This window comes from Uloborus diversus, chromosome 10 (genome assembly GCF_026930045.1).
Source record: "Uloborus diversus isolate 005 chromosome 10, Udiv.v.3.1, whole genome shotgun sequence".
Classification (NCBI taxonomy): domain Eukaryota; kingdom Metazoa; phylum Arthropoda; class Arachnida; order Araneae; family Uloboridae; genus Uloborus; species Uloborus diversus.
In genome coordinates, this window is record NC_072740.1 from 123331581 (window position 1) to 123344616 (window position 13036).

General features: G+C 32.2%; 1 protein-coding gene across 1 annotated transcript in view; it reads left to right on the plus strand.

The window, feature by feature from the left end:
- The window catches only part of LOC129231162 (serine beta-lactamase-like protein LACTB, mitochondrial), a 45602-nt gene extending 33745 nt beyond the window's left edge, over positions 1 to 11857 (plus strand). Inside the window, exons 5-7 of the mRNA XM_054865410.1 lie at positions 4888 to 5020; positions 8651 to 8816; positions 11266 to 11857. Coding sequence (XP_054721385.1) covers positions 4888 to 5020; positions 8651 to 8816; positions 11266 to 11857 — 891 coding nt within the window. The remainder of the gene's footprint in view (positions 1 to 4887; positions 5021 to 8650; positions 8817 to 11265) is intronic.
- The last annotated feature ends 1179 nt before the right edge of the window (positions 11858 to 13036 follow it).

The window sequence follows — 13036 nt, forward strand, 5'->3', positions numbered from 1 at the left end:
AAGTGGTGTTGTCAACATGTTTTTGCAATCGCTTAAAGGATTAGTTTCCCATTTACAGTTTTTGCTAATTGCTGCTTTTATTCTGAATTAATGTGAGTAAAATTTGGCTATTGAATTTCTTGCAGCCTTATTACATTTTTAATTTTAACATTAAGCTCGTCTAGAGCTAAATAAGCTTACTCTTTCCCATATATCAACATAAGTTTTCTACCTGTAGCGATACCCCTCTTTCAATTGTCTATGGCTTCTAATTAATTTAAAGATCGTCTTTTAAGAGATAAGAACAATTAAAAAAAAGTTATGACTGCTGTTAATCATCTTGTGTCAGTAAATTTAGTTAAGTTGACAGTTGCCTCCTCTTTTGATATTAGTGGCTCAAAAAGACTAATTTAGATTAGAAATAGATAACTTGAATTCAAGCAGTCAAGATTCAAATTAATGCCAAGGGCTGGATGCTGTTTTTCTCTAAAAAGGATTGTGTAAAGTCAAGAGGGTTGGGAATAAATAAAGTCAGTTCTGTGGGACATGAATACTACTGCACAGGAGGAGTACCGCACTTGGAGGTTGGTTCAAAAGTGACTCGGAATGCCAACTTCAATCATTTGAGGACAACTAGCAATTTTTGATTGTTCAAAAAGTCTTTTTCTAGTTTTGTTCTTTAGCTAGCATTGTTTAGTCTAAAAACACTTTTATTAAATTTTAAAGATTAAAATAATTTTCACCAATTTTTTACTCTCTCTGACATTTGAACAGAGTTTTCGTAATTTATGCCTCGTGTAAGGGAAAGCTATGTTTTGGTAGCATACCAAAATTGAGTACGTAGTCTGCAGATAATTTCGTGTCGGGATTCCAATCCTTTTACATCCTAAAAATATTTTTCAATTATTTTGAAAGTTGGAAGTAATTTTAAGCTATGCTGCTTTAAATCAAATTATTTTTATCTTTATTTTAATAATAATTATTATGTTTTCCTAAACTTGATGGAACATTACTTTTCAGATTTTCTAGTGTTGAAAAAATATTGAAATGAAGTGTGTGTGTGTGCATGCATCCTAATGCATTGGTAATCAGTTTATAATGAACTATACAAGTGTGTCATTAGAAACCACTTCTTATAGTAATACGTTGAGTCTACAAAACCTTTTTTAACCAAAATCTTTTTAATGATAAAATGGAAAATAGTAGGGAAAGAATTGATGTGTACTTTTTTGATTTTTAACACTTAGAATGTTTGAAATTTTGAATTTAAACATATAATAAATTAATATTCAGTTTCAATAAATATTCAGCTGTAATGTTTTCAACCGCAGTTACTTTTTCCCTCCATTTTCCACAGTGAGAAGTTTTTATTTAAAATGCTGCATGCTTTCAAAGCTGTTTAATATCTGTGTATCAGTGCATGAGGTTTCAATCGTTCTGCATCTTGTGAATATTTTAAGTATTTTGAAACTTAGAAGTTATCAATTATCTTAGTAATTTTTGTCTCAGCTACTTTAAATTGGCTTATTTATTTTAGCAATATTTTATTTTGTTAATTTGATTTTAGTTATTTTGAAATTGTGAGCGTCATAATAATTTAGAAATTCATTTAGTCAAAATTATGACTTCATTCTATGTAACATACAAGTAGCATTGCGTGGTGATGCCCATGCTAAAAATTTAAAGGAAGTTCCTTGAATAAATAAAAATCTAAGCCTCCCTCCTTTTGATGTAAAATGATCATTTTTTTAACGCTAAAATGCGTATGCAATACATACCTCTTCCAAAAAACCTTTAAAAATTTCTATGGAATTTTAAACAATTCACCAAAACATTCAAATATTCGCATTGCAAAAACAGCAAAAACGAGAAAGAATCGATTGCCGTACGCACAATATAAAATATAAAAAATAATAATAGTAAAATATCAATAAACGATAACAACAACTTTCCCCAAAATCTTTTTTGAAAAAATAAGAAAATATGTGAAAAGTTATTGTTTAAGGCAAAGGAAAAAAAATCTTGTGGGATGTTCGAAAATCATCATTAGAAAAAAAAGGAAAAAATGCATATTTTAGTTGGTTAAAAAATGCAATAAACGAAACAAAAATCACAAAAGGACCTATGCGTTCTCGACATCACTGAATACCAAACATGATGTCACAAAATGAAATTTCTAAAACTGATCCTTTTACCTTAACATAATGTAGTTTTGAATAGAGCAGAGACTTAAAAATTGGCTCAATTAGAATTGCTCATATCTCCTTTTCTAATTAATTGAGAAAATTGGAACAATGCATATTCTTGTTCAGAAAAAAACAAAACAAACTTTCTAATAACACATAATGTTAGAGGGAGAGGAGATTTTTCTCTCTCCCCCCCCAATTAGGCAAAATATGCCTTAAAAACTTCAGTTAAAAAAAAAACTAATTTAAAATTTAGAATTCCGGCATGAGACTCAGACCCCCGGGATATGTTCGAAGTTTCAGGCCTGTATTTGCTATAGAGCCTCCGGACCATCGGGTACAAAGAAAGAAACATTGTCCCCTTTGTATATATAGAAGTAATAAATAAAATTATTTCTGTTATTATGAAAAGTAAATTAAGTTGTTATATCACTGTGCTTTAGTGTGTATATTGCGTAGAACATAGATCTTCCTTTTGTCCATAATACAAGGAATGTTTTTTAAGTAAGGTCCGTTTTGTTTTAGACACCAAAAGTTCATGCACGAACCGCAACGAACGGCAATGACAACGCCTATGATGAGGAATGCTCTGGTTGCCCTTCTTTGATTACAGACAATTTGATGGCTTCAGTGGAAGCAAAATCTTCGCAAATTTGTCGATGAATTTCTGCAGCAGACAGGCTCCTTGCTGACAGAAAGCGTATCATTGAGAGAACCTCACATGGGGCGGGCAAGTTGATAATGTTAAACATTATGGAAGCACAGAACAGAACTAAACAGGTTAGCTACAGAGCAGAAAATGAGCACAGTGTTTCCCAAGGCATGCCGGTACACGATGCTCGTGTTCGTTGAGGTGTGCACACAAACTACTAGTGTCTAAAATTAAGCGGACCTTACTTAAAAAACATGCCTCGTACTTATTTTGAAATCCCCTGTGGGCCTAATCAAGGTTTGAAAATACTTTGATATTTTCGAAAATATCCGATATTTTATATATCTCTGATATTTTGATATACATCCGATATTTTCAAAGCACTACAAACTAAAGTCTTCAAAATAGTAATTGGATCCTCAAATCATTCTTTATATTGTTACTACACTATGTAGACTTAAAATTAAGGTTTCTTTCATTATTTATATAATATTTCCTTTAACAATTTTATCAGTTTTAACGGAGTTAATTAACATTAGCTGTTTTACTCCATTTTTCTTCTGTTAGCTACTTTTACAGTTAAATGATTCAGAAATGAAAAATATGCATTAGTCGGTGATTATATAAGTGAAGATAAAAAATATGCATTAGTCTCGAAAATTAAAGGCAAGGCGTGGTATTTTCAGTAAGTTACCGCCCTACAGCCAGGTCTAAGGTAGAAATACATGAAATACACTGCCGACTGAATTGAACCGAACCATTGCTTTGGTCACTCGTCTGGTCATTGTTAATTCAGTCAGGTCTCAGCTGGTTAGTGCTGGAATGACTGAGCTGGCGGTATATTTCATATATTTCTGCCTTAGCCCTGGCTGTAGGGCGGTAACTTACTGAAAATACCATGCCTTGCTTTCAATCTTTGAGTTCCATTACTTTGGTCACTCGTCTGGTCAGTACTAACTCTTATATTAGCTACCAGTTTGTTTGGCACTCTTGGCTTCCTTAAGAGGTTTTTCACCTCCAGCTCAGTCACTTCCTATGCCAAGCTGATGAGTGCTAATAAGCATGAAACTGCAGTCCTCGGCTGGAATGACTGAGCTGGCAGTGTATTTCATGTATTTCTGCCTTGGCCCTGGCTGTAGGGTGGTAACTTACTGAAAACAAACAATTTTACTTCAATGGAGAATACTTATTAATTGCTACTATCTTTCCCCATTACTTAAAAAATGTTTTTCGCTTTTAATTTTAAAGATTATTTATTTAAAAAAGATCTTGGGGATTGATAAATTTAGAAAAATTTTGATAAACAGGACAAGGGAAAATTATATTTTTTAAAAGTATTTTCTTGTGATGAGTATAAAAAAAGTAGGTAAAGAAATAGATGGAAAAGATATAGATATGCTTAGGTTGATATTTATTGAAAGAGGTAGCAAAATGCCAAAATAAGGAGGAGGTTAGGCATCAATCCTCCTAACCTAAAACTCTTGGTGTTAACACAGTTTCAAATTCTAGTGTGATAGTTTATCTACATATACAGAGAGTTGTATCCAAACCTCCCCCTCCAAAGACAAATCCTGACTGTGGTAAAGAGAGAGATAGAAAATGATTTCTTGAAATTCATAGGCATCTGGTGCATCATAAAAGTGTGGCTGGAGGGGGGGGGGGGAGAAGTGTAGGGAAAAGGGAGCATGACCCCCAAAGCTGATTTTTTTTCTTTTTGTAAAATTGGACTATATTACTGATACTCAATATAGAGTAGTTATGAGGAATTTTTTTCTAAATTGAGTGTTTTTTGTTGGGTTCCAAGGTTTTTTTTTTTTAAATCAAAACCTAATGACATCAAACTAGCATTTTGATTTGTTTTCAGCGTAATAACCAGTTAGTTCTTTATATATCTTTGCCCCATAATATCTTAAAATTTCTTTTCATTCTTGATACTTATGGATGTTACATGTTCATCTATGATTGAACATGCTTTGTATATGTTAGGAAGTTTTTAAAACTTCAAATAATGCAGTAAATTGTTACTATGTTTTATCTGAATTTATTTTAAAAAAAAATCCTCCTCTTTAGAATAAGAATGAAAAACAGCCAAATAAGAAAAAAGAAGAATTTGATCACAAAGAATACTACATTAAAGATCAATTTAAAGATGTAAAATCTGCTATCGATTTATTTAAAGAAGACCCATTAGTAGCCAAACCAGGTAACATTTTGCTTTACTGTTTTCTGCAGAAGCTTTTTCCCTCTAACAGATATTACTTGGTTGCATTTGAAAAAAATGTTGTGTGAAATTTTTTTTTATGTTGAGATTTCATTTCATGCAATTATTTGTAGTAAATGCAATATACCAGGCAATCCAGTTATCACATCCAGACAGATGTGACTGGAGACAGATAACATCTGCCTTCAGCTTGGTTATTCACTAATCCAGACTGATGAGTTCAAATAAGAACAAAACTGCAGTCTCTGGATGTGATAATTAGGCTGTCTGGTATATTGCACGCAGTTCTGTCTTAGCCCTGGCTTAGGGGTGTTAACTTACTGCTAAAAACCTTAGCTTTGCCTTCAATTAATGAGTTGAATTGCTCTATGCTGTGGACACTCTCTGGTGAGATAAATTCATTTTATCTACCAGTTTAATGGCACTCTCAGCTTCAATGAGATGACATCTGCAAGAATGAAACTGCAGTCTCTGGATGTGATAACGGGGCTGTATGGCATATTGCATGTAGTTCTACCTTAGGCCCTGACTTAGAGGTGGTAACTTACTGCTAAATATTGTAGTAAATGTTTAAAAAATTTTAGTTTGTACAATGACTTGAAAATAATTTATATATGGCTTTCAGATGCGGTAACTAAAGTAAAAAAATTAATTATTTTCTTAAAATTATTTTGTAGCATTACTGAAATGCTCAGAAGTTAAGTAATTCATCAATTTAGATAAGAATAGCATGTACTTAAGTTCACTTTACTAGAAAGTTTCTGTTACTTTTTATTGTTTAGCCATCAATGTTAAAATTTAAAATATTTTCACAATTTAAAAGCATGTTTTTATTTAACCATCCCTTTCTTCACAGCAAAATTTTTCTGTGCTCCTGGCATAAAATGCAGGACATTTGAATTTATTTTTAGTTTCTTAATTGATTAATTATATGAAATCAAAACCTATTTTTAGCTAATTTGTTGCTTGAAAATTTTAGTAAACACAAGCAAATCAAGTTTTTAATAATTGTTTATAAGTAGGGTATGAATCAAAATTCAGTAAATTACCGCCCATTAGCTAGGGCTAAAGCAAAAATACAAATCAAATTGTATGAATCAAAATTGTTTAAGCTCTGGTGTGGTACATCATAGCTAGGAAAAAGTCAGCTTACAAACTTGCTCTTAACTCCATACAAAATCTTTGAAGCACAGTTTATTAAAATGAAGCCAGTACCAAAATACAAATAAATTTAAAAAGGCCACACTCTCAGGGTCAATTTAGTCAAGTGCATGCAGGGAAAAGTGGATGGAGCAAAATAAAATAGTCCATTTCATTTACTTGTTCAGTCCTTTAATAAATCACTTACATATTCATTAATTAGTTCTTTTATTTACATTCCTCCAATTAATGTTTTCCTTTTTTTATACATTCATTCACTTATTTTCTTATTCATTTATTTTTTCTCAGAAATTAATTTATTATTCATTCATTTATTGTTTCATTTTCTTTTTGTTTACTCATTCATTCTTTCATTTACTCATTTATTTGATCAAAAATCTCTTTAACAATCGAATAAAAACTATTTCAATATAAAAAATATTTTTCACTGTGCCCCATGAAAAAAAGAAGTGAAAAAATTCCACCTGCTAAAATAATAATTTTTCCTAATATCCATGTTAGCCTGAGATTTAAATAGCTCAAAACAATGACCCATAACCATAAGCTATCAAGAAACTGAAATATGGCAAAAATATCAAAAATACAGAATTTATCAAGAAATTACCAAATGAAAAAGATATCAAAATATGAAAAGAGGAAAAATTAAATACCAAATAATACCAAAGAAATAACATGAAGCTAGGACTAATATGTCATTAGGGAGAAGATTAGCCCCTACTTTGCAAAGTTCTTTCTGTGATACTTGTGGGAAGGTCCCAAAAACATGCAACTTTTCCCTAGAGCCTTAAAACACCAACAGAAGAGGAACAAAAACAGTAACCTTATAAAAGCAAAGCAGCTCAGTCAAGAAAAGAATCCAATTGAGAAAGCCATCGAGTTAATAGATAAGTAAAAGATACAGTTATAAAAGACACACAAGATGCCAGGCAAAAAAGTTTTAAACACATGGTAAAAAAGGAATATGATGGAGTGTATGCAGGTAGTTATCAAAATAATGGAAACACCTGAGATATATAAAAAATTCTTTATTAGTATGAAGCAGAACCATGCCTTTGGCATGTAAATACAGTTTGGGTTCACCTAGGAATTGATTCATAACAAATGCTGAGTGGTATTTAGAGGTATATTGTACCATTCTTCATGGAGACATTATGAAAGTTAATGGAGCGGTGCTGGTGGAGGATATCAATTTCATATTGAACTCTCTAAAATAGACCATAATGGTTTAGAGTCTCAAACAAAAGTAAATCCCAACATTTACTTCCCAACCAATATTTAAAAAAGATAAGCAAAATGCACTGAATATCTGAGCTGTAAAGTATGAAACAAACAAAGCTGTGGATTCGGGAGGGGGCTCATACACTTTTGTCTTGCCGAATGACAAAAATTCCATTGAAGTCTTTACACAACAACGCCAATCAATCAGCATTAGTTCGCGACTGTCAGGATTCCTTCCCTTTTACCGTAGTGGGCCGTTTACTGTAATTATTTAGTCTCTATGTCATAGTCAGAACATGTAAAATTATAGCAGAATGTGTAAGTATGGCACCTGTTTATAGCACCTACTTTAAAGAGTTGGTCTAAAATTGGGTAAAATGTTCACATTTTCAAGTGTTTTTTTCCCAAGAATTATTCAGGAAAAATTTTCATTCTGCCGCGTATATAAGTGAACTCTCTAATTTTTAACCTCATTTTTTGTACTAAATTTCTTGACTTATACACGAATATATACTGTATGCCTTTTACTAATTTTAATGATTATATCAATAGCAAGTTTGTGCATACCATTAAAGATGAAAATTATTTTTTAAGAGTTGTTGAAAAATGCTGAGATTTTTACTTTTTCCTTAGTTGAAATAATGTCCAAAGGCCACAAACAATTTCCAATTATAAAGGCCAGAGAAAAGAACAAAAAAAAAAAAAAACTGGTCTCGATAACTTTAAAGTAAAATTTAGGAAGGTTTTACAATGTTCAATAATCCCCCCCCCTCAAGGGGATGGAATATGACATTCTTAGAAAAATTGCTCCTTGTACAAAGAGTTTTCCCTGAACTACATGACTCATAAGACTTGGAGGATTAATGACTGCTGATATTAGAAAAAATGCTTTATGTCTCCTAATGCAGTGTAGTCAGAATTCAAGATATACAGGTTTTTGGAAAAATTCATTTGAGATAAACTTGGGACATTGAATTTATGTATAAATGCTGGAAAATCGAAGAATTTCGACATAGAGAGTTTAAAATAAGCAGGTTTGACTGTATATGTTTTCTTTATGTTGTTTGCATGACTATTCTGCTTTAAAAATTCTAAACAATGATTATTGTTTTTCATGGCCCCGATATTTGCCAAATCCTAAAATCCCTACTAACTTTGGTGCAACTGTGCTGATTTTTGACTCTCATGTATACAATTAAGCTAAACAAAGTTGCATTCTATATTTTATTTCAGGAACCAGATTTCATTATTCAACTCATGCATGGACTTTAATTAGTGCTATTGTGGAATCAGCTGCTAAAGAAGAATTTTCTATTCATCTCACTAAGCTTCTAAAAAACTTGGGAATGGCAAATACTCACCTAGATATCAATCATGTTTTAGTCTATCATAGATCAAGGTAATTAATTTATCTTCAGCAACATTATTGTGTATTGCAGTGCTATTAAATTAAGTAAATTTAATAGCACTGCAGATTAGCTAGTAAATTTAATAGCTAAGATTTAAAGAGTAAAGAATAACACTAGGTGTTTTCACAAAACAATCAGACAATTTCACTAAGATAGTGCAATCAAATTACCTTTTGATCAAGTAAAAGGTTTTTTTTCAACAGATCTAATCACATATTTTCATTATATTATTTTTTGGCAGTTTAGCAAATAAAATGTATTTGTTTTTCTCAACAGATAAGATGTATATTGTTATAGATTTTTAGAACTCTAAATGGTATAAGATACATACACACATTCAAACATGCCGTATATATAAGAATATGTACATTGTATTCAAAAAAATCAGTAATCCAACGTCATTAAGCACAAAATTTGCAAAAAATTGCAGACACGTGTTTCGGTGTTACAAGGAAATCCTTTTTCAATGCAAAGAGGTGTGAGCTTATGGATGAAAAGTCATCCGAGAAAAGCAACACGGTGGAACAGGAGATAGTATAAATATCAAAAAATAGAAATTAAACGAAACAAAAAAGATAAAATGACACCTGGAGGCAAAATTTATTATATAATTCCATCAGGAAAAAACCGTTAAGTAATAAATTTTTCAAGAAAACCCATAAACAATGCGAAAATTCCAAAAATGAAACCACTCTGAATAAATTAGCAATAAATTTACTTGTTACAACAGCTGAATAAATCCAGTATTGCCCAACACTGTTGGGAATCGAATCACTCTTTTGATTTTAACTCTTATCAAATTACCCAAAAATGTCCCAATCCGTTAGATCTTGATTTTTGGGAATCTTTCCACATCCTGAAGAACCGTTCTAATTTAGTTAACGATCTTACTGCAATTCCCTATTTTTCTTCTGTGTGGACTCCTTTGTTAAAATTGGTTTAGTTTTTTTATTATTTTTATGTAAACGTCGTACATTTCTTGCTTTTATTGTTTTCATTTTTTGCTTTCTTATTTTGTTTTTGTGATTAACTAATTCCAATATGTTTATCCTTCACTTTGTTTTTTCCTGCATTTCTCCATTTCATACATTGCTTCCATACATAGTTTTCCCGCTGGTAAATTTATTTCAGAGCAAGAGCCTGTGAGTGCCAGACCTACTTCATAGTTTAAAGGCTCAATACTTTTCTGTGTAAGCACACATCACAGCAAGTACGAAAAGTTCCCTATTATTTAAGCTGAATCGCTCTGGCATTGGCAGGACACAGGTAGTAAAGGTGCATCTGAAACTAAGCGTCATTCCATGTTAAGTGACCTCGTCGCTTCCACCCTACCATCTCTTGTTTGAACGAAGTGCAGACATGCCTTTGAAACTAACCTATACAAATATTCAGCTTCCAAGACCTAAATCCTGAAGATCTAGTATCAAAAAAAGAATGGGGCTCCGAAATGGCTGATCAGATTCGTAAAGCGAATTGCCATATTCAGGCAAGTCTTCTGTTGGAGGCCATTTCGGAGTTCACTTTTTTCTTTCTTTTTGAGGTATCCTAGACCCTTATGATTTGTGTCTTGAAAGCTGAAAATTTACATAGGTTAGTTAATGTCTGCAGCTCTCTAAAACATCCTCCAAATCAGAGGTGCTTGGATGGGGACTACGAGATCACATGACATGGAATGAATCTATGATCTATAGTTTTTGCAGCAATTTTATGCACCTTTGCTACCTGTTTCCCGCGAAAGCCGACGCAACTCAGCCTAAATAATAGGGAACCATTTTTACCTGCTGTGATGTGCTTGTGAAAAAAAAGGGCCTTTATACTATGACATAGGTCTGGCACTCATGGGCTCTTGGACTATTACTGATTACAACAACCAGAAAAAATTGTGTTTATAATTGTTTTGTTTTATTACCATATATATTTTATTCCTACAAAGCAATATCCATAACAATTAAGAAAATTGTTCTTCTTAACAGTTGAAATTTTTTGAAGTTACAATGGGCAATATCAATTTGATAAAATGACTGAAGGTTTCTAAATGTTTTTGCTGAAATTTAAAAAAAAAAAATCTTTTTTTTTTCCAAACTTGAATCAACAATTATGCCTTTTTACTTTGAACAAACTATCTTATTCAAGTTTCAGAAACATATGAATAGAATTTCATAAAATTTGATCTATATTATATAAATCTTATCAGCATATTTCATGGTGATTTGCTAGAAAAGTGTGCATTCTGACTTGCATACAAAAACAGGATACAGAGTAGTTTTCCCACAACTGAAAATCATTGTAAATTCTGGCTACTCAAAATTGAAAATATTTTGTACTTAAAATACATTCTGTGTCTCTCCTGCTCAAAAGTTTTATAATTCGTACTTTCATTGTTCATTGCTTAAAAATTTCACTATGGTTCTTTTACATGATTTTCTCTTATTTTTCTAGGAATTATACTAAGGATAAGAATGGGAAAATTTTAAATGCACCTTATGTTGACAACTCTTTTAAATGGGCTGGTGGTGGCCTTTTATCCACTGTTGGTGATTTGTTACAATTTGGGAATGCAATGCTTTACAGCCTTCAGTTCAAACCATCTTTTTTGTTGAATAAAAATTCAAGTTTGAACATAATTGCTGATAAAGGTTCAAAATTATCAAATGACATTAATCAATCAAACAATAGTGCGCTTCCAGGCTATCTCAAATCAAAAACTGTTGAAGCATTATGGTCTCCAGTTGAGGTTAATAAAGAAGCCAAGTATGGAATGGGTTGGTTTTTACAAGCAGAAAAACAAGAATGCAAGTTTTGTCAAAAGAGTGATTTTTGTGCTTTTCATACAGGTGGAGCTGTAGGAGCTAGTAGCATACTGCTAATTTTACCTAAAGAACCCAAGTGCAATGAATTAAAGAATGGTGATAATTGCAGTGCTCCTAAGGGAATTATAGTTGCAATACTTGTAAATCTTCAATCAGTTAATTTGAGTAAGATTGCTTTAAAAATTGCTCAAATATTTGACATTTCTAACTGTGACAATTGACTTCAAAAATTTAAAATTTTAAAACATGACTGTCATGATTTTGAATATTTTTGAAAAGTTTTAACTCTTATTATGCTCATTTCCATAAAAAAAGGATAATACAAGTTCAGGCAAATAAAGATTCAGAAGCAAAACAAATGTGACTGATTTGTAAAGCCTATTTTTAAACAAAAGGTAAAGGGCAAAAACGATGCTATATGTTTGATATTATTAATGAAAATTACTATCTTTGCTCTCTGGAGCAACCAAAAAAAATCTTTTTTTTTATAAAAACCAATATTACATTTTTAGTATAAGGGCTAATACGTAATGTGTCTTTCAGATGATGAAATAAAGTCCAATCAAGGTCTAGGCATGCTGAGTATCAAATTATCGATATGATCTATCTTGGGGAATATTACATTAAGCAAACAATCTTTGAAGATCTGGTAGACATATAGGAGGTGGTAGACAGGCTGCAACTGATTGGCCAAGCATGTCCCATACACGCTCTATTAGAATCAAATCCAAAATGCTGGCCAGCTCATGTGAGGGATATCCTCCAATTGAAGGCATTTTTTAGAATGTTTGCTCAGTGAGACCAGGCATTGTCATCCATAAACACAAATTCTGCACCAATGTTCCCCAAAACAAACCTACATGTTGTTCCAGATTGACATCTCGATAGATTTGGCCTGTCATGGTTGTAAGTTGAACATGTAGGTCAGTTCTGGAATCCAGAATAATTTCTCCCTAGGCAAGCAAGGCTGCCCCACCATAATGGTGTCATTCAATGAAGCTCTCTTGGTGGTAATGGGTACCTGGCACTTTTCATATGAAAGTCCGGCGAGAATCAAACTGCAAGCTAAACCTGGAACTGGCAGAAAAATTTACACAAGCCCACTGTTGCAGTGTCCACAATGCATGATCTTTACTCCAGGCTAACAGCAGGCGTTAGTGAGTTATAGTACGTAGAACATATTTGACAGGCCTGCAAGCATTTAGACCAATCTGTCCAAAGCAGGGTTTAAGCTGGGTTCAAAAGTTCTTTAGCATAAACGCTAAAATTGAGGGGAAAATTTTAGCAAAATGCTAAAATGTTACACATTCTCATATATTTATATATGCCTCAGTGTGTTTCATCTCCAGTTGAAAATAAAATTCATATTTCATCTGTGACATCTTTGAAGTAATAAGTAC